The sequence below is a fragment of the Lissotriton helveticus genome, chromosome 1_1, assembly GCF_964261635.1.
Source record: "Lissotriton helveticus chromosome 1_1, aLisHel1.1, whole genome shotgun sequence".
Lineage (NCBI taxonomy): Eukaryota > Metazoa > Chordata > Amphibia > Caudata > Salamandridae > Lissotriton > Lissotriton helveticus.
This window is the reverse complement of record NC_136057.1, coordinates 57,157,778-57,184,080: the sequence shown is the minus strand read 5'-3', so window position 1 is coordinate 57,184,080 and position 26,303 is coordinate 57,157,778. Positions and strand designations below refer to the sequence as shown.

The following is a 26,303-nucleotide window of genomic DNA, read 5'->3' as shown; positions in this document are numbered from 1 at the left end:
GTGTACAGAAGTGAACAAACACTGACCACAAACACTTTTATAATTCTGCAAATACTGTTATCTGCTTTTCTTCTTTACAGCTAGTCCAGTCTTCTATAATCTGGTATTTCAATGTCCCACATAATTTGAATGTAATCTTTTTCCGTAATTCATTCCTCTCATAATAACTGCACTGTTCAGCTCTTGTCTATGTCCGCCGATGGGTCAATATTATTTTTGATGGTCTTAAAATCTTTTCGGAGTCTCTGCATCTCTAGGATTATTTCCATTGAGTTAAATGAAGCAGTGTATTCATAGAGGGTTGTGTGGGATCGAACATTGATAAAAGCCCTTCACACTTTCAGTGCCCTTCTATGTTTTCCCCGTGTGTGTTCGCTGATGGCTTTGTAGCTCTGATAATCGACTAAAACTCTTTCCACATTCATTGCACTTGAATGGTTTTTCTCCTGTGTGAGTTTGTTGATGATACCTTAATGCTGAAGAGAAGTGAAAACTACTGTCACATTCACTACAATTATAGGGTGTTCCCCGTGTGCATTCGCTGATGTGTTTAGAGGTTTGATAAGTGACTAAAGCACTTTGCACATTCACTGCACTTGAATGGCTATTCTGCTGTGTGTGTTCGCTGATGAATCCTTAATGTTGAGTAACGACTAAAAATGCTTTCACATTCATTGCAATGGTATGGTTTTTCCCCTGTGTGTGTTCGATGATGTGTTTCTAGATTTTCTAATTTACTAAAGCTCTTTCCACATTCACAGCATTTCAATGGCTTTTCTCCTGTGTGTGTGTTCGCTGATGATTTTGTAGGTGTGATGACTTTCTGAAGCACTTTGCACATTCACTGCACTTAAATGGTTTTTCTCCTGTGTGTGTTCGCTGATGATTCCTTAATACTGAAGAGAAGCGAAAACTACTGTCACATTCACTGCAATGATAGGGTTTTTCCCCTGTGTGTGTTCGCTGATGTGCTTGGAGGTTTGATAACCGACTAAAGCTCTTCCCACATTCATTGCACTTGAATGCTTTTTCTCCTGTGTGAGTTCGCTGATGATTCCTTAATGCTGAAGAGCTGCGAAAACTACTGTCACATTCACTACAATGATAGGGTTTTCCCCAGTGTGTATTCGCTGATGACTATTTAGGTCTGATAACTGACTAAAGCACTTTGGACATTCACTGCACTTGAATGGTTTTTCCCCTGTGTGTGTTCGTTGATGACTTTGAAGGTGTGATAATCGACTAAAGCTCTTCACACATTCACTGCACTCTAATGGTTTTTCCCCTGTATGTGTTCGTTGATGTCTTTGTAGGTCTGATAAGTGACTAAAGCTTTTCGCACATTCACTGCACTTCAATGGCTTTTCCCTTGCATGGGTTTGCTGATGTCTTTGAAGGCTTGATATCTCACTAAAGCACTTTGCACATTCACTGCACTTGAATGGTTTTTCCCCCATGTGTGTTCGCTGATGACTTTTTAGTTCTGATAACTGACGAAAGCACTTTGCACATTCACTGCACTTGAATGGTTTTTCCCCTCGGTGTGTCTGATTATGTCTTTGAAGATGTGATAACTGACTAAAGTTCTTTGCACATTCACTGCACTTGAATGGTTTTTCCCCTGTGTGTATTCACTGATGTGTTTAGAGATTTAATGAGTGACTAAAGCTCTTTACACACTCACTGCACTTGAATGGTTTTTCCCCTGTGTGTGTTCTCTGATGACTTTGAAGGCTTGATAACTGACTAAAGCTCTTCCCACATTCAATGCAATGGTATGGCTTTTCCCCTGTGTGTGTTCACTGGTGTCTTTTTAGTTCTGATAATCTACTAAAGCTCTTGACACATTCACTACACTTGAATGGCTTTTCTCCTGTGTGTGTTCGCTGGTGTCTTTGTAGTTCTGATAACCTACTAAAGCTCTTGACACATTCACTGCACTTGAATGGTTTTTGTCCTGTGTACGTTTGCTGATGAAGCTTGAGTGGTGATGACAAACTAAAGCTCTTGCTGCATGTGTATGATTCTTTCTTTCTTGGTTAGTGTCTGTGGGTCGGGTATATATTTGTCTACATCCCATGACTGCAATTCCTGATGGGCCAACATGGCTGATAAAGCACTCGTGTTTTTCTCACACACTTTATATGTGCAGTATTTTGCACATTTGATTTCTGTTTTAACAATAAATGCAATAGCCACCAAATATTTGCCACACTCCTAATACGTAGAAGGTATCTTTGTAGGTGATTGTGCCTTTATATTGGATTATGGCTAGGCACGCTTGAGGGTAAAGATGTATCTTCCTTCTGACCGGTGCAAATTAGGACAGTCTATTGTATTGTAGATAGAAAAACTCGTCTTTCCTTTACCCGTCAGTTGTCTGGCTCCGCTCTGTTGTGCTCTTCTCTGGTTACTATTGTTTGTCCAGAAAGAGTTTACAATTCTCCTAGAGCACGGAATGATGGCTTGTCATCATATTAGAAAACAGAGCACTGCGGTCATCACACCATACAGATCCCATGATCAAAGTTGGTATTGGACACTTGTTTATACAGGAGGTGGTTTGTTATTGTTGTTGCCTTAATTTTCCTATGGTCATTTCTTTATCTTGTGGCGTGGAGGTGTACAGTTCAGCCTCTTATAATCACTGAACTGCCCTTGATGCTTCAGCCAGGATCTGTCAGTTTGTGTGCAGGTTCCTCTGTCGCCGACTGCGCTGAATACTGTAGCTCATTATTTCTGCTATTAGTGAAGATTTACAGCATTCGCTTCATTATTGATGGTCATTTCATACAGTCAAGGCTTGTTTTCTGTTGGATGTAAAGATATTGAAAATTACTAAATTTAAACATATTGGAATTATAATTCACAATGTTAACTGGTTGTGAAAGACATTTCTGGGGATATTTACTAAATCTCCACGCAATGCAGCGCAGCCCCCCCGCGAGGCTGCGATGCTCGACAGGAGCAGGAAGGCACCATATTTTCAAAGATATGTCTCTATCCTTCCCTTTCCCTTGCGCCAGCACTGATTACAGCGGCCCTGCGCCATGAACACTCCTTAGCACCAGAGCACTAGGGTGTGAGTGTGTGAGCCCAGCATAGGTTTTTGTACAGGACGGATACCCTTCCTGTACAAAATAGTAGACACGAGGGAATGCTTTTCCCACTTTGTATGCGTGTTGCAGAGTGCAGCATGCATGCAAAGTCGGAAAAGGAAGGATAAATCAAAGCATTTATCCTTCCTTTGCGCCTAGTTTAAAAGGGTGCAGTTTTTTCATGCTAAACCCAATCTACTGTATTTGGTAAATTGGTTTTAGCGTGAGAAACCTTGGGTGGTTGCACGGGAACGTCCATGCACCCACCTTGACAGGCTCCCAAGGTGTGAAGTAATGCGAAGCAGTGATATGTACTGCTTCACATTACTTTTACGTTATTTCCAGCGCTAAACAAGAGTAGGGCTGGAAAGTAAATTAGGAAAAAAAGATTTTGCGCTGTTTTGTTCCACTTTTGTGACGAAAATACGGCGCAAAATATTAGTAAATCTCCCCCTTCTTCTTTACCGCCTTTAAAACTTAGCAAGGAATTGTTCATCATACACAGATATTTAACTAAAATTTCTGTTGATCAGGTGACATCTTATTAATGTCTGAAAAGGAGGTGATTTACCAGCGTTTACAGGCTAACTTAGCAAAGTAAGGGCGCTCACGGAGCACCCAAGTGCTTAGCGGTATAGCTTAAGATAGATGCATATGGTCAGGATTTCATTTAAACAACAATAGAGTTTAGAAAAAGAGATGGATCAGGCGGGGCAGCAAAATTTCCAGTAACTTTTTCACGAAGTATACAACAAAAGTAACTCTATTTACACACTTCTTCTCATTCTTTTCATATTCACTTAAGATCATCTCAAATACCAACTCCTGTCTTTACCCGCTGTTCATAAGTCACCTTTGACACTTTCAACAGCTCCCTTGGTTCAAGCATTTCTGGTTTCCTCTAACTTGGAAGATTGGAACATTATTGTCAGTTGAGGGGGGTTTCCTATCGCCATAACATCTGTTCATCTCCCTGAAACTAGTGCAGCTTACAGAGCCTGGTTCTGGTCCTGAAAGACAACTTTAAAAAGCTAGTCTTTAGTTCTTCCTAAGGTGGATAAAGTTCTGTAAGATACACCTCCTTCCAGAGCTTTTGTGTAAAACAGAGCAAGGGGTTCACTGTAAGGCCCGTCCTTTACCTTATAAGCGCAGATAAGGCAAACAAACATTGATTCTTATAATTTAGTATTCAACGATATCAGTCATTTAGTACTTATAGAGAATCCATCACAACCAATAATTTACCTGACATATCGCTGCAGCAGATGTGTGCATATTACTCTTTTTTCCACCTTTTCCACCATTACATGGCATTTGGCATGACGTTGTCCGTTTGGGGCCCAGGATGCCACTTTGTGACTGGATGGGCATTTGGTAGAGCGGGAGGAGGTGTCAGTTATCCACGGGTGATGCAGCATTTCTACCTTTCCATATTTCTCATCTTCAAGTTTATCTAATTACCTGTCCTTCGGCCCCCCTTCTGCCCTCTTGCTGCTCACTCTGTGGGGTTCATCAGAAGTCAGATAAATGCCTGATAGTCACAAGGCTGTGTTTCTCACTTTTTCTACAACACTTATTGCAGATATATGGCCAAGTTTAGAGTTTGTCTAACAGATTATAGCCTCAAAACTAGGATTGGGTGAAGAATTCAGCTCTGCCGTCGGAGCTCGCATATTTTTGCCCAGAGTGCGGAGTTCCAAAAAACTCCAAGAAGTAATGCAGAACTGAGTTTTTTTTTCTCAAGCGGATCTCCAATGGTATGGTGGCGGGTGCTTGTGAGAAAATATAACGCGCTAGACCTCCTGGCGAGATTTCTCATTGCGGGAGGTCGCGAGCACTCAAGTGTAGAAATCTGCCATTCTCGTTGATGAAGCTGCCACTCGATTAGAATGTCAATTTGAGCGACAGAAAGCAGCAGTGCCCTCTGGAGCAACGCGTAGTGCCGTTCGTGCTGATTTTCCTGACAGTTATAAGGTTATATTAGTTACAATTATAAGGCAGACAGATATCCTGTCTGCCTTATAATTGCCACAAGATGTAATAATAATAATAATAATAATAAAAACATTTATTAAGCGCATGGTTACACAGGAAAACAGTGCGTCCCCGCGCTGTGAATGCATTCCATCAGAACTCCAGAGCAGGCCCCCCAAAACAGGAAGGAAAGAGGCACCTAATACAACTAGACCTTGGGGAACAAATGTGTCTTCAATTTCAGCCTAATGCGCGATTCCGAAAGTTCCACCCGAAGTTCAATTGGAAGTTCATTCCAGTATTTGCTTGCTAGGAACCTAAAGAACCGTCCTCCCATCCGTGCTCTTCGGATACGAGGGACCACCATCTGCATGCTGCCCATGTATCTCAACCACCGTTTGGGACGATATATGGTCATCATACTCTGGAGGTAGGTAGGGCCATGGCCATGTGCGATGCGGTGGGTAATGCACAAGGTTTTAAACCAAATGCGTTCCTGGATGGGAAGCCAGTGCAAGATTTGAAGAGCACGCTTCCCAGATGACTTCCTAAGTAGTTTCAAAACCGACCTAGCCGCCGCATTCTGGACACATTGGAGTTGGTTCAGGCCCTTTTTACTAAGGACACAGAGCAATGAGTTCCCAAAATCGAGATGAGGAGTGACCAAGGCATGCACTAGGGTTTTCCTTGCTTTGATGGGGAGAAGATCTACGATCTTACGGAGGAGCTTTAGTGTGCCATAGCATTTCCCGGCTACATTCCCCAAGTGTTGAGAGTAAGAGAGGTTAGAATCAAGAAGTACACCCAGATTTTTCACCGTATCTGATGGAATGGGCATAGTACCCAAATCAGCTGGCCATCAGGCTGAAGTCCAGACGGAGGGAGAGGGACCGATTTCCAAAAGTTCCGTATTATTACCATTGAGGCGAAGACAGTTATTCTTCATCCAGCCAGCCAGTGCCACAAGACAGGAGGAGAAGTTCTCTGCTGCCACAACTGGGTTATGAGATAGAGTGATCACCAGTTGGGTATCATCCGCATACGAGACAATATCCACCCCATAAGATTCCACCATCCTTGCAAGGGGCTACATATAGAGATTAAACAACGTAGGGCTCAATATAGAGCCCTGTGGAACCCCTTGTCTAAGAGACCTGGGTTTGGATTTATACGGGGGGCAGTGAACTTGAAATTTCCTATCAGCTAAAAAAGAGCACATCCATTCATAGGCTTGGCCGGCTATCCCCATCTCACTCAAGCGTGAAAGAAGCCCAGAGTGCGATACGGTATCAAAAGCCGCACTCAAGTCCAGTAATATCAGAGCGGCAGTGTGACCATCATCAACTTTGCGGCGAAGCAGTTCTGTGGAGAAAAGGAGGGCAGTCTCAGTAGAGTGCTTCGCCCTGAAACCCAATTGGGAGGAATGAAGAAGATGGTGGTCCTCCACAAAGCCAACCAGTTGATTGTTAGCCAATTTCTCCACTACCTTGGTGCAAAAAGGCAGGAGGGAAATAGGACGAAGATTATCTAACTGAGTCATACTCAGGTTGGCCTTTTTTTTATGGGAACAATCTGGGCCAGCTTCCATTCCTCAGGCACCCGACTTTCTTGAAATGACAGAGTGGCCAAATTGCCTATGTGGCAACTCAGAAGAGGTAGATGGCTTCTGAGGATCTTAACAGGGGCAACATCCATTGGAGATCCAGAGTGGATATCCGAGATTATTTTTATCAGCTCCTCCCGCGGAGGAACCTGGAATTCCTCGAGAGCGCCATTTTTCATGGGTCCATAGCAGGTCACCCTAGCCGGGGTAACTACTGTAGGGCTCTGCTGCAAAGATTCATAGATCTTCTCCACTTTACTCACAAAGTGGTCAGCTATGTTTTCACAAATCTCGGTGGAAGGAGGGTCTTCGGCCATAGTCGCCATAAGAGATGTTAACTCCTTATAAATTAAAAAGAGTTCTTTGGATGAACTATCCGAATTTTCAATCCTCTCTTTAATGTGATCTCTTTCGCCTTTCTAATCAGGCTATGGTACGCCCTCAGGCTACTCCTATAGGATTCTTTGTGAGCAGAATCATAATCTTTCCGCCACCGGCATTCTAGGACCTTACATTTGGCCTTAGCTGCACACAGCTCCTCATTGTACCAAGGGCTGACCTAGATCCGCGTGTAGGGGCTTTTTGAGTCCAAGGGGGCCACCTTATCCAGGGCCTTAGTTACTGTTGGACTTGGCCCTTCTGGCAGGTTCACCCCTAAACTTTTGCTTTTAATGGTGACCTGGTGATGGTGATTTTTGGGTTCTGCGCACTTTCACTGTGTCCCAGTGGAAATTGCGTGCACACTTTGGGTGCATGTTGTGAGATAGGCCTGCCCCCCCATAGGAATTCATGGGGAATGTATGTGTCCCTGTTAGTTTCTGATGTGTGGGGTGTACAGGCTTGAGTCTGGTATGTGTGGTCTCGTGTGATTGAATGCTGCGAGATGATGTATGCAGCATGTATGTGTCTAGTGTGGAAGTGCCACTTCTAGACATTGATGTACGTGTGCTGTGAGGGTGCTGGAGTGTGATTGGCTGGAGCTGGCTGGGATGCCAGGCTCCAGGATGTCTGGATGGGTCTGCCCAGTGGTGAGTGCTGAGATCAGCATGCTGATGTGAGGGGAGGGCTGCACCTGGTTCCTGATGGGGCTGGGCTTTCCCCACACAATGCTGGCTCCGCCCCCTGTGGTGCGTCTAACGACCCTAGCCCTGCCAGTAAATGAAAAGGGTAATTGAGCACATCCAGGGTACTCCAAAACCAGCTGCGACTGGTTTCTCCCCCACCCTGCACAAAGACAAAGGAATGTGGTGTATAAAAATGGGGCTGTGTCCCACAGAAGTTGTTCTTTCCGGATCCTACTTGAGGGGGGCTGCTGCTGGGGCCAGGAGGAACCGCCACTTGGACTGCCTCCCTGCCTGGAGGGCCAGTGAGCTGGCCCCTGGCCCAGCCTTGCCCCCCCCCTGCCTTCCTGCCCTCCTGAAGGACCTTTATTTAACTTATAGCGCCTGGGAGCGCTTTGTTTTGGTTCTAGCGTTTAAGAGTGCTTTATTTGGATTGTAGCGCTTGGGAGCGCGTCAATTGCTGTGCAGGTGCTCACCCTGCTCGTGGTTGCCCTGGCGAGTGTCCACCTCACTTATTTTCTAGTATTTTGTCCCCTGGCAGGTGCCCACCCTGCCAGGGACCTTGCCGCCATTTTTCGATTTTACCTCGAAGGAGCCCACCCCTCGGTAAATTTATCCCCAGCCTACGAGTGCCTGGAAAGGGCCGCCGCGCTGCCCGCGATGACCCGGAAGTGTTTGGCCGGCCAGCCAATCAGAGAGCTGGCCGACCGGAAGTCCCGCCCCGCAGCCGGCGTCCCTCCCCCGGGGCTCCCGAGGACGAGGGAGAACCCCGGAGCAGAGCGAGAAGGCCGCGACTGAAGGAGAGTCCCGAGGAGCGGGAGCTCTCCTCCTCCAGCCGCCGTCAGACCCGGTGAGTGGGGCCCTAGTGAGCGTGGGAAGGGAGGAGGGCGTCGGGGCACATTGCCGGTGCCCACCCCTCCCCTCCAGTACGAGTGTGTGAGCCCCGAGAGGCTCAGGGCATTCCTTGCCTATTTAGAGCCCACTAGGCTCCAGGACCCCACATTTGTTGTAGCACCCAAGAGAGGCTCAGGGGGGCCCTGTCCGTGATCTCGAGTCCCCAGGAGGGGGACTCCAGCGACACCCGCATTTCTATGAGCCCCAGAGGCTCAGGGGGCATTTTGTGTCTGTGGTAGAGTGGCCCCAGAAGGCCCTACCTTGCCCCCACCTTGTTGTGAGCCCTGAGAGAAGGCTTGTGGCGACATTCGTTTGTTTAGAGCCCAGCGAGGCTCAAGGGGCACATCTTCAGTTAAGAGCCCAGAGAGGCTCAGGCGACCTTGCTGTGTATAGAGCCACAAGGGCTCTAGGGGCATCATTTTGTATTGAGTCCAGCGAGGCTCCCTGGGGGCAAGTTGTGCTCAGAGCCTGCGAGGCTCCCACGTTGGCCCCACCAATTTATCCCCAGCTGCCCAGCACTTCGTGGGCAGCTGCCACGTTTAGGACCCTGACTTTGGACACAGGGCGTCCTAGCCCTAGAGAGGCCAGTGGGCCTAGAGACTGCCACAGGTGGTGGCTAATGTGATTTTTGCGCTATTGCGTTTTCCTCCCCATCACCTCTGAATGTGTTTTAATGCGTCATGTGCCTTGTTCTTACACCTCTGAATGTATTGTTGATGCATCATGTGTTTTCCTTCCTTACACCTCTGAATGTATTGTTGATGCATCATGTGTTTTCCTTCCTTACACCGCTGAATGTATGTTTATGCATCATGTGTTATGTGCTTACACCCCTACAGGTATTGTGATACTTAGGTGGTTGTTTTTATCCTAGTGCAGGTGGTGTTAGTGAGGTCATGGTTACCAGTGATTACTGGTTGTGTACTTTATGTTCTAATTTGTGCTACAGTGATTTTACATTCTAAGTGCTATTTCTAAATGTGTCACTTCTAAGAGTGCTGATTCCTGACAGTGGTCCAGGTGGCCCTGTCTTGTACATATCCCCTGTAAATTCTGCCCGTGCCTGTTGGCACATTGTAAAGTGTGTGTTTTCATCTAATGTGTTTTGGTGTGATACAAAGGCTATTTTTATATAACCTTGTGTGGAGTTTCCTTTGTGGTGGGCCTGGGTGTTGTTGCTGGGGTGCGTGCGCAAATACTTAACTCACATTGCCTCCAGGTTTAGCCTTGCTGCTCGCGCCACGTTACCAAGGGAGTGAGTAGGGGTTATCTTGGCGTGTAACTCCCTTGCCCTGACTTGGGAGTGGTGGTCTCTGACTGACTTTGGCGAAAGCCCTGGCCAGCCAGGGATCCCATTTCTAACAGTTACCCAATCCTCATAATCCTTCCAAGCTCCCATGAGAGTCTGACTAAACGGAGGGATTTCCAGGTTTAAGGCAGAATCAAATGTCTCATGGCTGAATTTCCTCCAATTCCTGCGACTAGGTGGAGGTGGACGCTTAGGTTTTTCCCCTCTGATCAAGCCCAGCGCACTAAATGGAATGAGGTAATGGTCGGACCATAACATCCTGATAGGGGGGAATACTTTAATATCATCCCAGTTAGAAAATGGGATCAAGAAGATGTCCCGCTTGATGAGTTGGTCTCCCATCAGATAGTCTAAGCATCAGGGCTTTCAGAGAGGTAATTACGGATTGTGCCTCAGTACAGTTAGCATCCACAAAATGTAGGTTAAGATCACCTACTATGAGGAATTTACTATACCGAAGGGCTGGCTGAGTCACTGTTTCAAGGAGGCTATCCGCAAACTGTAAGGACCCCCCGGGAGGGCGATAAATAAGATAGCCCTTAATGGTACACTCCGGGGAGACTTTGATGGAGAAAAGGCCCGCTACGCAGTTACTAATCGATACTTGTTTCAAGGAGCACTCAAGGTCAGTTTTATGAACAATAGCTACCCCCCCCCCCTTTTGAATTCCTCTGTCAATTCTTAAAAGGCCATATAGAGGCGGGAGGGCCTCCCGAATATCAGGGGCAGCGGCCTCATCCAGCCAGGTTTCCGTGAGGAATAGCAAGTCAGGTTGATAGTCAATAAGAAAGTCATGGATGCTCAAACAGTGTTTTTTAAAAGAACGGCAATTCAGTAGGTACATAGAGAGTTGATCTGTCCCCTTTATCATCTCCGAATCAGTGGTGGGGAGAAAGTGACAACCTCTACACCTTTGGGGCATACAATCAGGCAGCATACCATGTGTACAGTCTGCTTTGCGTATGGGACGAAGAAGAGCTAGTTCTTCGCTAGAGTATTGCAACACTCTTACCCGTTCTGTGGAGGCAGACACAGGGGTCCTGGCCCCTGGCCGCGTCAGGTCGCGGACAGGCGCAGACGGGCTTGTCTTGTGCGCGCCTTTGGCGCGCACTTGGTGCGCCCACTGCGCCCGTCCGCTGCGTGGTCGCTGACCCATCTTCCTAAATAGGGGTAGGTTTGCGAGAACTAGAGCGCTAACCCGAGCGCTGGAGATGCAGGAAGTGGTGGGTTCCTCACCCTCCGCTCAAACGCCCACAATGGACGTGGCGGAACGGGGCGGGATCAAAGAGCAGGTAGGGTTTTAGCAAAAGAATTGTAGTGCGAGCAAAAGAGCAGTTACAAACAAATTACGAAACATTTTTAAAAGAACAGTTCAGTCAAGCATCAAATATTAAAAAAACATGGGCCAAATCGCACCGCGCTTCTCCCCTTAACACCCCAGTACTGAGGCTATCCCCAGAGTTCGCTCACGGAGATGACTGTCCCTGCCACTGACAGCCAGCATCCACCATTTTTAATGGTGCGGGCAGGATACCTGTCACATTGTGATGGAATTAATCATCCACTGAAATCTAAATCAGGCCTTTGGTGTACACTGTGTGCAGTGTGGCTAGCTGGACTTGAAGGATCTTTTGGTTTGTGGGTCTCTCACTGCTTTGAGGTCACCGCAAGGCAAAACTTCTGTCATACGTGGCTTGAGCAGATCTTCCTTCCAGGCTGCGGCTTCTGTCAGCTGTGCCTTGTGCAGATCTTCCTTCAAGGCTGGACTTCTGTCATCTGTGCCTTGTGCAGATCTTCCTTCCAGGCTGCGGCTTCTCTCAGCTGTGCCTTGTGCAGATCATTAGGGCTTCTGATAGCTGTGCCTTGTGCAGATCTGCCTTCCAGGCAGGACTTCTGTCAGCTGCGTCTTTGTGCAGATCTTCTTTCCAGGCAGGACTTCTGTCAGCTGTGCCTTGTGCAGATCTTCCTTCCAAGCAGAACTTCTGTCAGCTGCGCCTTGTGCAGATCTTCCTTTCTAAGCTGGACTTCTGTCAGCGGTGCCTTGTGCAGATCTGCCTTCCAGGCAGGACTTCTGTCAGCTGCGTCTTCGTGCAGATCTTCTTTCCAGGCAGGACTTATGTCAGCTGTGCCTTGTGAAGATCTTCCTTCCAGGCAGGACGTCTGTCAGCTGCGCCCTGTGCACATCTTCCTTTCTAGGCTGGACTTTTGTCAGCAGCGCCTTGTGCAGATCTTCATTCCAGGCAGGGGCTTCTGTCAGCTGTGTCTAGTGCAGATCTTCCCTCCAGGCAGGACGTCTGTCAGCTGCGCCCTGTGCACATCTTCCTTTCTAGGCTGGACTTTTGTCAGCAGCGCCTTGTGCAGATCTTCATTCCAGGCAGGGGCTTCAGTCAGCTGTGCCTTGTGCATATCTTCCTCCCAGGCCAGACTTCTGTCAGCTGCGCTTTGTGCAGATCTCCCTTCCAGGCAGGACTTCTGTCAGCTGCGCCTTGTGCAGATCTTCTTTTCAGGCAGGGCTTCTGTCAGCTGCACCCTGTGCAGATCTTTCTTCCAGGCGGGACTTCTGTCAGCTGTGCCTTGTGCAGATCTACCTTTTAGGCTGGACTTCTGTCAGCTGCGCCTTGTGCAGATCTTCCTTCCAGGCAGGACTTCTGTCAGCTGCGTCTTGTGCAGATCTTCCTTCCAATCAATCAATCATAGCATTTGTTTAGCGCGCTACTCACCCGGAAGGGTCTCTAGGCGCTTGGGGGAGGGGTCCGCTACTGCTCGAACAGCCAGGTCTTGAGTTGTTTCCTGAAGGCGAGATGGTCCTGTGTCAGCCGGAGGTGGATGGGGAGGGAGTTCCATGTCTTGGCTGCCAGATAGGAGAAGGATATTCCTCCGGCGGTGGCTCTTCGGATGCGTGGTACGGCGGCGAGGGCGAGGCTTGTAGAACGTAGCTGGCGGGTGGGCGTGTAGAAGGTCAGGCGGTCGTTGAGGTACTTGGGGAACAGGTCGTGGAGAGACATGTGTGCGTGGGTAAGGAGCCTGAACGTGATCCTTTTGCTGACGGGGAGCCAGTGCAGGTCCCTCAGGTGGCCGGAGATGTGGCTGCGTCGGGGTATGTCCAAGATGAGTCGGGCGGAGGCGTTCTGTATGTGCTGGAGACTTTTCTGTAGTTTGGCTGTGGTTCCCGCGTAGAGGGTGTTCCCGTAGTCGGCTGGTGACTAGTGCCTGGGTGACCATATTCCTGGTTTCGGTCGGGATCCAGCGGAAGATCTTTTGGAGCATACGCAGGGTGTTGAAGCACGATGAGGAGACGGCGTTGACTTGTCTGGTCATCGAGAGGGAAGAGTCCAGGATGAAGCCCAGGTTGCGTGCGTGGTCTGTTGGCTTGGGAGCGGTGCCCAGGGCGGGAGGCCACCAGGAGTCGTCCCAGGCGGAGTGCGATGGTCCCAGGATGAGGACTTCCATCTTGTCTGAGTTCAGTTTCAGGCGGCTGTTCTTCATCCACTCTGCAACGTTTTTCATCCCTTCGTGTAGGCTCGTTCTGGAGGTGGCAGGGTCGTTGGTGAGGGAGAGGATCAGCTGGGTGTCGTCGGCATAGGAGATGATGCTGAGGTTGTGTTGGCGTGCGATGGCTGCGAGAGGGCTCATGTAGACGTTGAAGAGGGTTGGGCTGAGTGATGATCCTTGCGGTACGCCGCAGATGACTTCGGTGGCCTCGGATCGGAACGGGGGGAGGCGGACTCTTTGTGTTCTTCCGGCGAGGAACGAGATGATCCACTCCAGTGCCTTTTCCTGGATACCGATGTTGCTGAGGCGTTGAACTAGGGTGCGGTGGCAGACGGTGTCGAACGCTGCAGAGAGGTCCAGGAGGATGAGGGCCGCTGTTTCCCCGTTGTCGAGCAGGGCTCCGATGTCTTCGGTGGCTGCGATGAGGGCGGTCTCGGTGCTGTGGTTGGCTCGGAAGCCGGACTGCGAGGGGTCGAGGGATCCGTTTGTCTCGAGGAAGGCTGCAAGCTGTCTGTTGGCGGTCTTCTCGATGACTTTGGCAGGAAAAGGGAGGAGCGAGATGGGACGGAAGTTCTTGAGGTCAGTGGGGTCCGCTGTTGGTTTCTTCAGTAGGGCGTTGAGCTCGGTATGCTTCCAGCTCTCCGGGAAGGTGGCGGTGTTGAAGGAGGAGTTGATGACGTCCCAGAGTTGGGGTGCGATGATGGAGTCGGCCTCGTTGAAGACATGGTGGGGGCAGGGGTCGGTCGGAGATCTGGAGTGGATGGTGTTCATCGTGCGGGCTGTGTCTCCGGTGGTCACCGTGGTCCAGGTGCGGAGGGTGGTGGTGGGGGGCGTTGGTTCGACGGTCGGGTGCGTGGAAGGTGCGCCGAAGCTGTTGTGGATGTCGGCGATCTTGCGGTGGAAGTACGAGGCGAGAGAGTCACAGAGATCTTGTGAAGGAGTGATGTCGTTGTTGCCGGTGCTGGGATTGGAGAACTCCTTGACGATGCTGAAGAGTTCCTTGCTGTCGTGGGCGTTGTTGTCCAGTCGTTCCTTCAGTGATTTCTTCTTGGTGGTGCGGATGAGCTGGTGGTGCATGCGGGGGGCGTCTTTGAGGGCGGTCATGTTGTCTGTGGTCTGGTCGAGGAACCAGGCTTTTTTCGAGGGTGCGGCAGTTCTTCTTGGAGTCCTTGACTTCGTCGGTGAACCAGGAAGCTTTCTTGCTTCTGGGTCTGCTGGGCGGGTTCTTTAGTGGCGCAAGGTCATCGGCGCAGGCGGTCAGCCACTGCGTGAGGTTGCGTGCTGCTTCGTTGGAGTTTGTTGTGCTGGCGGGTGGGTTCTGGCTGAGGGAGGTTGTGAGCTGCTCGGCGGTGATCTTGCTCCAGCTCCTGCGAGGAACCTGTTGCGGGTGGTGGTGGGTCGTGGTTCTTCTGAAGCTGAAGTGGACGCAGCTGTTGTCGGTCCAGTGAAGTCCGGTGGAGTGGCTGAAGGTGATGTGCTTGCTGGATGAGAAGACGGGATCAAGCGTGTGGCCGGCGTAGTGGGTGGGGGTGTTGACCAGTTGCTTGAGTCAGAGGTTGGCGAGGTTGTCCAGCAGGGCGGCGGTGTTACGGTCCTTGTTGTTCTCCAGGTGGAAACCGGAGAAGGAGAATCTGCCCTATATGTTTCAATTTATGGGCTCGTCCAGAGTCCCCAATTTTATCAAAAGTGCACAGTTTTTGAGCTCACTGGACCACGGTCATCACATTAAAGTTCTTACCACAGTTTGAAAACAAATATATAGTTTTATTTTCATTTTATCATTTTTTAACATATATCACTGGTATCAAAAGCATATAAAAACGTTTTGTTTAGCAAATACATACAATTCATTCATGAGACCAGAATTTTGAACTCTATGTCCCTAAACTCACCCTCTCTCCATTCATCCAAATTCACAACCATAGAAAACATTCAAACCATTCATTCAGTGCACATAATACACACACCTCAACACACATCGCACAAAAAGTATACTCTGAGGTAGTTCTAAGGAGATAATTAATGGAACTGATGATAAACAACGCCAACGCGCGTTTCGGTGCCCAGCTCTTTTTACGGCGGCACCTTCATCAGGGCATGTATGCGGAGAGGAGCAAGAAAGGGAAGTACACACACACTCAATAACCGTGGTCAATATTTCTTCACAGCACGGGAATAAACGACCTGAATCCACATCGAGATATGCTCTAGATATTTTACTTATAGAAATAGACTGAGGAGATCATAAACTTTTCACATGGAACGTTTAAACTGGGGTTTCCTCGTTGTTAATCAGAAGCGAGCAGGACCTCAATTTTGCCTCTCTTCTTGTAGCAGCGTATTCTGCACATGTCTTTTACGTTACTAGTTATTCATGGGCCAGGAGCTGGTATCCTCCTTGTATATAGTTTTCGTGACGTCTTTTCTTATAGCGGCGTATTCTACTAGTTATTCACGGGACAGTTGGTATCCTCCTCGTATATAGTTTTCGAGGCGTTTCGTGGTGGATTCTCTCGGAACTGTCCCGTACGGTGAAGGCGGCGGTTCAGGTGTTCTCCAGGTGGAAGCTGAGGTCCCCTAGGAGGATGTAGTCAGCGGAGCGGAGGGCGTGCGTGCTGACGAAGTCCGTAATGTCTTCGCTGAATTGTGTACGTGGTCCAGGGGGTCTGTAGACGAGGGTGCCTCTGAGGTTCGTCTATGGGTCGGTGTGTATCTGGAAGTGGAGATACTCGGCGGCGACGAAGGTGTCGTTGGAGTCGGTCGTGATGCGGATGGTGTTCTTGTGTACGATGGCGATGCCTCCTCCAGTCTGGTTGACGCGGTCTCTCCGGATGATCTTGTATCCGTCTGGGATGGCGATGGCGATGTCGGGTGCTGAGGAGGCGTTCATCCAGGTTTCTGTGAGGAAGGCGACATCTGGTGAGGTTGTGTCGAGCAGGTTCCAAAGTTTGATGGCGTGTCTGTGGCTGGAGCGGGTGTTGAGCAGGATGCACTTGAGGTGGCTGTTGTGGATGCTTGGCTTGTAGCTGTGGTGCAGGTCCGGAGGCAGGTGAACTTGCAGGCTTGACAGGTGAAGAGTCCGTGGGTGCGTCTCGGGGTGGCTCGGTGGCAGGCTCTTATTTGGTCGGGTTTGAGTGCGATGAGGGTGGCGGCGTCTTAGGTCCGTCGTGTGGGCTGGCATCGTCGGGGGCCAGGGGTCCTGGCACTGGGTGGGGTCCAGGCATGGACGGGCGCAGACGGGCTTACCTTTGGCGCACAATCGGCGCACCCGCTGCGTGTGTGGGTCGTCATAAGTAGGCAGCCGGGAGGAGGGTCAGCGGCACGGCGGCGAATGGGCTGGAGGGGCTGGGCCGCAGGGAGGCAGCGGCGGGAATTATCTGGTGCGGGCGGGCGGCTCAGAGACGGCTGGGTCGCCCGGGCAGCAGCAGGAAAATAAGGCGGGGCTCAGGAGCAGCAGCAGAAGGAGCGTAGGGGTGACCAGGCCACAGGTGCAGGCACCGTGGTCGCTCCAGGCAGGACTTCTGTCAGCTGCGCCTTGTGCAGATCTTCTTTTCAGGCAGGACTTCTGTCAGCTGTGCCCTGTGCAGATCTTTATTCCAGGCGGAACTTCAGTCAGCTGCGCCTTGTGCAGATTGTCCTTTCTAGGCAGGACTTCTGTCAGCTGTGCCTTGTGCAGATCTTCTTTTCAGGCAGGGCTTCTATCAGCTGTGCCCTGTGCAGATCTTTCTTCCAGGCGGGACTTCTGTCAGCTGTGTCTTGTGCAGATCTTCCTTTTAGGCTGGACTTCTGTCAGCTGCGCCTTGTGCAGATCTTCCTTTTAGGCTGGACTTCTGTCAGCAGCACCTTGAGCAGATCTTCCTTTCAAGGCAGGACTTCTGTCAGCTGCGCCTTGTGCAGATCTCCCTTCCAGGCAGGACCTCTGTCAGCTGTGCCTTGTGCAGATCTTCCTTCCAGGCAGGACATCTGTCAGCTGCGCCTTGTGCAGATCTTCCTTCCAGGCTGGACCTCTGTCAGCTGCGCCTTGTGCATGTGTTCCTTTCTAGGCAGGACTTCTGTCAGCTGCGCCTTGTGCATGTCTTCCTTTCTAGGCCGGACTTCTGTCAGCTGTGCCTTGTGCAGTTCTTCATTCCAGGCAGGACTTCTGTCAGCTGTGCCTTGTGCAGATCTTCCTTCCAGGCAGGACTTATGTCAGCTGTGCCTTGTGCAGTTCTTCATTCCAGGCAGGACTTCTGTCAGCTGTGCCTTGTGCAGATCTTCCTTCCAGGCAGGACTTATGTCAGCTGTGCCTTGTGCAGATATTCCTTTCTAGGCTGGACTTCTGTCAGCTGCGCCTTGTGCATGTCTTCCTTTGTAGGCCGGACTTCTGTCAGCTGCGCCCTGTGCAGATCTTCCTTCCAGGCAGGACTTCTGTCAGCTGCGCCTTGTGCAACTCTTCCTTCCAGGCAGGACTTCTGTCAGCTGCGCCTTGTGCAGATCTTCTTTTCAGGCAGGGCTTCTGTCAGCTGTGCCTTGTGCAGTTCTTCATTCCAGGCAGGACTTCTGTCAGCTGAGCCTTGTGCATATCTTCCTTTCTAGGCAGGACGTCTGTCAGCTGTGTCTTGTGCAGATCTTCCTTCCAGGCAGGACTTCTGTCAGCTGCGCCTTGTGCAGATCTTCTTTTCAGGCAGGGATTCTATCAGCTGTACCCTGTGCAGATCTTCCTTCCAGGCAGGACTTCTGTCAGCTGCGCCTTGTGCATGTCTTCCTTTCTAGGCCGGACTTCTGTCAGCTGTGCCTTGTGCAGTTCTTCATTCCAGGCAGGACTTCTGTCAGCTGTGCCTTGTGCAGATCTTCCTTCCAGGCAGGACTTATGTCAGCTGTGCCCTGTGCAGATATTCCTTTCTAGGCTGGACTTCTGTCAGCTGCGCCTTGTGCATGTCTTCCTTTCTAGGCCGGACTTCTGTCAGCGGCGCCCTGTGCAGATCTTCCTTCCAGGCAGGACTTCTGTCAGCTGTGCCTTGTGCAGCTCTTCCTTCCAGGCAGGACTTCTGTCAGCTGCGCTTTGTGCAGATCTTCTTTTCAGGCAGGGCTTCTGTCAGCTGTGCCTTGTGCAGTTCTTCATTCCAGGCAGGACTTCTGTCAGCTGAGCCTTGTGCATATCTTCCTTTCTAGGCAGGACGTCTGTCAGCTGTGTCTTGTGCAGATCTTCCTTCCAGGCAGGACTTCTGTCAGCTGTGCCTTGTGCAGATCTTCTTTTCAGGCAGGGATTCTATCAGCTGTACCCTGTGCAGATCTTTCTTCCAGGCGGGACTTCTGTCAGCTGTGCCTTGTGCAGATATTCCTTTTAGGCTGGACTTCTGTCAGCTGCGCCTTGTGCAGATCTTCCTTCCAGGCAGGAGTTCTGTCAGCTGCGCCTTGTGCAGATCTGCCTTCCAGGCAGGACTTCTGTCAGCTGTGCCTTGTGCAGATATTCCTTTTAGGCTGGACTTCTGTCAGCTGCGCCTTGTGCAGATCTTCCTTCCAGGCAGGACATCTGTCAGCTGCACCTTGTGCAGATCTTCCTTCCAGGCAGGACTTATGTCAGCTGTGCCCTGTGCAGATATTCCTTTCTAGGCTGGACTTCTGTCAGCTGCGCCTTGTGCATGTCTTCCTTTCTAGGCCGGACTTCTGTCAGCTGCGCCCTGTGCAGATCTTCCTTCCAGGCTGGACTTCTGTCAGCTGCGTCTTGTGCAGATCTTCCTTCCAGGCTGCGACTTCTGTCATCTGCGCCTTGTGCAGATCTTCTTTTCAGGCAGGGCTTCTGTCAGCTGTGCCCTGTGCAGATCTTCCTTTTAGGCTGGACTTCTGTCAGCTGTGCCCTGTGCAGATCTTTCTTCCAGGTGGGACTTCTGTCAGCTGCACCCTGTGCAGATCTTCCTTTTAGGCTGGACTTCTGTCAGCTGCGCCTTGTGCAGATCTTCCTTTCTAGGCAGGACTTCTGTCCGCTGTGCCTTGTGCGGATCTTCCTTCCAGGCAGGACCTCTGTCAGCTGTGCCTTGTGCAGATCTTACTTCCAGGCAGGACTTCTGTCAGCAGCACCTTGTGCAGATCTTCCTTTTAGGCTGGACTTCTGTCAGCTGCGCCTTGTGCAGATCTTCCTTTCTAGGCTGGACTTCTGTCAGCTGCGCCTTGTGCAGTTCTTCATTCCAGGCAGGAGTTCTGTCAGCTGTGCCTTGTGCGGATCTTCCTTCCAGGCAGGACCTCTGTCAGCTGTGCCTTGTGCAGATCTTACTTCCAGGCAGGACTTCTGTCAGCAGCACCTTGTGCAGATCTTCCTTTTAGGCTGGACTTCTGTCAGCTGCGCCTTGTGCAGATCTTCCTTTCTAGGCTGGACTTCTGTCAGCTGCGCCTTGTGCAGATCTTCCTTTCTAGGTAGGACTTCTGTCCGCTGTGCCTTGTGCGGATCTTCCTTCCAGCAGGACTTCTGTCAGCTGTGCCTTGTGAAGACCTTCCTTCCAGGCTGCGACTTCTGTCAGCTGCGCCTTGTGCAGATCTTCCTTCTAGGCAGGACTTCTGTCAGCTGCGCCTTGTGCAGATCTTCCTCCCAGGCCGCACTTCTGTCAGCTGCCCCTTGTGCAGCTCTTCCTTCCAGGCGGGACCTCTGCCAGCTGTGCCTTGTGCAGATCTTCCTTCCGGGCAGGACTTCTGTCAGCGGTGCCTTGTGCAGATATTCCTTCCAGGCAGGCCCTCTGTCAGCTGTGCCTTGTGCAGATCTTCCTTCCAGGCAGGACCTCTGTCAGCTGCGCCTTGTGCAGATCTTCCTTCCAGGCTGGAGGTCTGTCAGCTGCGCCTTGTGCAAGTCTTCCTTTTTAGGCCAGACTTCTGTCAGCTGCGCCTTGTGCATGTCTTCCTTTCTAGGCCGGACTTCTGTCAGCTGTGCCTTGTGCAGTTCTTCATTCCAGGCAGGAGTTCTGTCAGCTGTGCCTTGTGCAGATATTCCTTTCTAGGCTGGACTTCTGTCAGCTGTGCCTTGTGCAGATCTTCCTTTCTAAGCCGTACTTCTGTCAGCTGCGCCCTGTGCAGATCTTCCTTTCTAAGCCGTACTTCTGTCAGCTGCGCCCTGTGCAGATCTTCCTTCCAGGCAGGACTTCTATCAGCTGTGCCTGGTGCAGATCTTCCTTCCAGGTAGGACTTCTGTCAGCTGCACCTTGTGCAGATCTCCTTTTCAGGCAGGGCTTCTGTCAACTGCGCCTTGTGCATGTCTTCCTTTCTAGGCAGGACTTCTGTCAGCTCTGCCTTGTGCAGTTCTTCATTCCAGGCAGGAGTTCTGTCTCTGTCAGCTGTGCCTTGTGCAGATCTTCATTCCAGGCAGGAGTTCTGTCAGCTGTGCCTTGTGCAGATCTTCATTCCAGGCAGGAGTTCTGTTAGCTGCGCCCTGTGCAGATCTTCCTTCCAGGCAGGACTTATATCAGATGTGCCTTGTGCAGATCTTCCTTCCAGGTAGGACTTCTGTCAGCTGCGCCTTGTGCATGTCTTCCTTTCTAGGCAGGACTTCTGTCAGCTGCGCCTTGTGCATGTCTTCCTTTCTAGGTAGGACTTCTGTCAGCTGCGTCTTGTGCAGATCTTCCTTCCAGGCGGGACTTCTGTCAGCTGCGCCTTGTGCAGATCTTCCTTCCAGGCAGGAATTCTGTCAGCTGTGTCTTGTGCAGATCTTCCCTCCAGGCTGCGACTTCTGTCATCTGCGCCTTGTGCAGATCTTCTTTTCAGGCAGGGCTTCCATCAGCTGTGCCCTGTGCAGATCTTTCTTCCAGGCGGGACTGCTGTCAGCTGCACCTTGTGCAGATCTTCCTTTCTAGGCAGAACTTCTGTCAGCTGTACCTTGTGCAGATCCTCCTTTCTAGGCAGGACTTCTGTCCGCTGTGCCTTGTGCAGATATTCCTTCCAGGCAGGACCTCTGTCAGCTGTGCCTTGTGCGGATCTTCCTCCCAGGCCAGGCTTCTGTCAGCTGTGCCTTGTGCAGATCTTACTTCCAGTCAGGACTTCTGTCAGCAGCACCTTGAGCAGATCTTCCTTTCTAGGCAGGACTTCTGTCAGCTGTGCCTTGTGCAGATCTTCCTTCCAGGCAGGACATCTGTCAGCTGCGCCTTGTGCAGATCTTCCTTCCAGGCTGGAGGTCTGTCAGCTGCGCCTTGTGCAAGTCTTCCTTTTTAGGCCAGACTTCTGTCAGCTGCGCCTTGTGCATGTCTTCCTTTCTAGGCCGGACTTCTGTCAGCTGTGCCTTGTGCAGTTCTTCATTCCAGGCAGGAGTTCTGTCAGCTGTGCCTTGTGCAGATATTCCTTTCTAGGCTGGACTTCTGTCAGCTGTGCCCTGTGGAGATCTTCCTTTCTAAGCCGGACTTCTGTCAGCTGCACCCTGTGCAGATCTTCCTTCCAGGCAGGACTTCTATCAGCTGTGCCTTGTGCAGATCTTCCTTCCAGGCAGGACTTCTGTCAGCTGCGCCTTGTGCAGATCTCCTTTTCAGGCAGGGCTTCTGTCAGCTGTGCCTTGGGCAGATCTTCCTTTCTAGGCAGGACTTCTATCAGCTGTGCCTTGTGCAGTTCTTCATTCCAGGCAGGAGTTCTGTCAGCTGTGCCTTGTGCAAATCTTCCTTCCAGGCAGGAATTCTGTCAGCTGTGTCTTGTGCAGATCTTCCTTCCAGGCTGCGACTTCTGACATCTGCGCCTTGTGCAGATCTTCTTTTCAGGCAGGGCTTCTATCAGCTGTGCCTTGTGCAGATCTTTCTTCCAGGCGGGACTGCTGTCAGCTGTGCCTTGTGCAGATCTTCCTTTTAGGCTGGACTGCTGTCAGCTGTGCCTTGTGCAGATCTTCCTTCCAGGCTGAGACCTTTGTCAGCAGCGCCTTGTGCAGATCTTAATTCTAGACAGGACTTCTGTCAGCTGTGCCTTGAGGAGATTTTCCTTCCAGACAAGGGCTTCTTTCCTCAATAATCAGTTCAGAGTTCGGGAGAGGTAGAACTGGTCTAGGTCATCTACTTTATTGCAGGTCTACTGGTCAAGCCACAGAGCTCGAGCTCTGAGATGAAGGAGAGTCTGGATTTTCTGAGCTCCGTAGAGCATTGGGACAGTCCTACCACACCTACCACACACTACAAGACTCCAAGAGTGTGCTCCAAGGTTTTATTAAACCACTGTATCTGAACATCCCCTGACAAATGCCAACTAGAGAATAAACATCCTGCCTGCACCAGCAGAGTGCAGAAAGCTTTTCAAGCACCTCGAGGTATACATGGACTTTCTCTATCTTAACTGAAGATGTTAAGCCTTGGGAGAACTCCTTAAACACGACTTAATGGTTTGGGGCCCATATATTAATCTACTGTGCAATGCGATGGCCAAATTTGATCCAATACCACATACTTGGAAGGAGGCTGAAATAGTCACCATTTTTTAAAAATGGCAACAAGCATGACCCAGCGAATTATCGTCCTATCAGTTTGATAGACATACCTCAGAAATTGTATGCCAAGCACTTGTTATTAATGTTAACTGATTGGCTTGAAGATACTGGGTTGTTATCTAAGTACCAAGCAGGGTTCAGGAAGAAGACGAGTACTATTGATCAAGTCTTCAGATTCCTCGGTCCATGTTGGAAATACATATCCCTTAGAAAAGGCAGCTTATATGTATCCTTTGTTGATTTGAAGGCCGCATTCGACATGGTACCGAGAAGACTTCTTTGGTCATGCTTGAAGGATCTGGGAGTACTGATCCAATTATTGGCCCAGATAATCAGGCTGCACGAGGGGACTTATGCAAACGTGAGATGGGGGCCTAGGGGTCAACTTACCAGGGACGTAGATGTGAACAGGGGAGTGCGCCAGGGCTGTGTCCAGGCGCCTACCCTGTTTACATTATATGTAAATGATATTCCAACTCACCAGGAGGGCTGTAATAACGACTCCCCTAGGCTGGCTGGGGAAACAATTCCAGCCTTACTCTTTGCAGATGACACCATCCTAATCTCACAAACCCCTCGTGGGCTTCAGAATTTGTTGAATTCCTTTCACTTATACTGCATCAATAAGGGTTTACAAATTAATGCCAGCAAGACTAAATACATGTCCATTAAACCTCATAAATCTTTTAAAAACAACCTGGAGCTAAATAGTCAAAAATTGGAATTTGTACATAGTTTTAATTATTTAGGCATTACAATTGATTCTACATTATCATGGAAGGCTCAACTAGAAAGAAGTAGATTAGTTCGTATCCCAAACAGTGTTCCCATTGCAAAAAAACATGGCGGGAGTACTACAAAAGCAATTTCTCCAGCGCAAGAAGTCTACAAATTTAAGGCGCAGGCGGCTGCCTTGTATGGGGCAGAAGTCTGGGGTCCTTACTGTAAACATAACTTTGGAATAAATGAAAATAAATTCATCCGAAAGTTATTGTCATTACCCATCAGGACACCGATGCTTCCGTTAATGCTGGACCTTGATCTGAAACGCACTGATAATCTAGCAGTACTTCGTCCACTTTTATTTTGGGTTTGAATTTGGGCAAAGATTAGAGTTAGAACACTACAAAAAAGGCTTACAGGAGATAATGAGAGCGGGTGCTACAAAGTCAATCCCGTGGTTACAGCATGTTTCATCATGGTTAATAAAAATAGGATTACCCCACTACTGGAACAAGCCCTCAAATTTGACTACACTTGGTAGCAAAAACCGTAAAATGATCTTTTTTGAATCATATTAACAGTACATTTTTACAAGATTCCAAATTGGGCTCTTTATCTTCTGCTTTCCTTTCAATTAAAGATACTGCCTCATTCAAACCTCTACTGGATGAGATATGCCCACAAATAGCAAAATCATTGTACCTCAAATTTAGGCACGGCGTACTGCAAACGAATGGAAATACATCGAAAGGGGATCATAATAGAACCATTAAGGAATATGATAAGTGCGTATTTTGTAAACATTCCAGTGAAGCTAAGGAAGACGATGCACATGTTCTTCTGCCCTTTATATGAAACACCGAGAAAGAACTGGATAAAACCATTGTGTATTAGTCTAAACTTAAGACAGTGTAGAGAGGCAGAACGTGTACTGAGAACTGAGAACGGATACTACGCAATTGGTAGTCTTCAGTTTATCAAGATTCCTATCTTCTGTGATGTATATTAGAACAAAAAAAGGATGGAGATTATAAAAATAACAACGTGTACAGTTTTTCCTTTTTTTTTACCTGCAGATACTTTATGATCCCCTTCTTCTCGTGTATGTGACTGATGGACAATGTAAGCAATACTGTTTTACAAGGTTGTATATATAGAGATTTTAAATAATCTAGGCTATTTATTGTATTAATGGAAAATTATTTCCTTTTTATGGTCAATTTTATTGATGCCGGGCTGCTAGATTGTATGTGTATGAAATCGAATCTCTTTGGACCCTCGCTATCGTAGTATGCAATCAAGAATTAACGATCTGATGTTTTCATTATGTACTTTTATGATCTAAAAGATCTAAATAAAGTTTTGAATTGTTAAGCCTTGGTAACCTTGGTAACATCAATCCCCTTTGGACAAGGTCCTTATTTCAGAATGTAACTCATCCTGTGCAGGCACAAACCCTCAAGTCCGTATTGCATGAAGCTGGGTGGTTCTCACCCAAAAGAGGGCCCTCCACAAATTGCTGACATTATGTTATACCCCCTGGATAGCCGTGGAAACACACAGACCAACTACACCCCCTCAGGGATCACCAGTCCATCTGCCAGGATCAAGACTCAGATCTTTCAACCTTCTCTGTTACCATCTCTGGATCGGCCTGTCTCTGAGATTCGTGGAAGCTCCACACTCAGAGTTGCCTTGTAAAACCATCTCATGAGAGTTGAAGAAAAGAACAATAAGTGACACGCACTGCACAGACGTGTTAATAAATCTACCATTTTCATTCCATGTACCATTGTCCTACTGCTGATGTTTTGACATGGATGTTTTGCCGTCTATCACAGCAGCTTCTTCGCTTAAAACCTTACTCAACAGTTTGTTTTCCATCATACCTACTTACCTATGTACTGTTTCTGACCCTACGACATCTCTGGCAGACATATTGTGCTGTCTGTTGCTACATAAATAGGAAGTAGATTGCTGCTGCGGGAAGAGTGCAGTGTCCTTGCAGTCAGATGCACATGATTGGGATAAAAGGTACCATGTTTTTTAGAAAATCTGCAAGTATTAGAATAATAACATACCAAAAGCAGCACATACAATACAATAACAAAGACCGGGTAATTGAAAAACGTGACGCCAACAATGCAATAACACAGGCCAGGCACAAAATCTAATGCAAACAATGCAATAACACAGGCCGGGCACTAAACGCAAACAATGCAATAAGACAGGTCAGGCAGTAGGATCGATGCAAACAATGCAATAACACTGGCCAACCACTATGAGAATCTGATGCAAACACTGCAATAGCACAGGCCAGACACGAGAATCTGAGGCAAACAATGAAATAGCACGGGCCAGGCACCAAGAGAATCTGATGCAAACAATTCAATAACACAGGCCGGGCACCAGAACAATCTGATGCAAACAATGCAATAACACGGGCCAGGCACCAAGAGAATCTGATGCAATCAATGCAATAAAACGTGCCAACCACTATGAGAAGCTGATGCAAACAACGCAATAACACAGGCCAGGCACTGAGAGAATCAGACGCAAACAATGCAATAACACGGGCCAGGCACCAACAGAATCTGATGCAAACCATGCAATAACACAGGCCAGGCACTAGAAGAATCTGATGCAAACAATGCAATAACACAGGCCAGGTACTAGGAGAATCTGATGCAAACAATGCAATAACACAGGCGAGGCACTAGGAGAATCTGATGCA

At 49.1% G+C, this 26,303-nt stretch overlaps 1 protein-coding gene across 1 annotated transcript in view; it reads right to left on the bottom strand.

Annotated features, from left to right (window-relative positions):
* Positions 1-785: 785 nt before the first annotated feature.
* LOC144823168 (uncharacterized) overlaps positions 786-26,303 on the bottom strand; it is a 103,450-nt gene continuing 77,932 nt past the window's right edge. Inside the window, exon 2 of the mRNA XM_078681495.1 lies at positions 786-1,621. Coding sequence (XP_078537621.1) covers positions 1,059-1,621 — 563 coding nt within the window. The 3' untranslated portion in view covers positions 786-1,058. The remainder of the gene's footprint in view (positions 1,622-26,303) is intronic.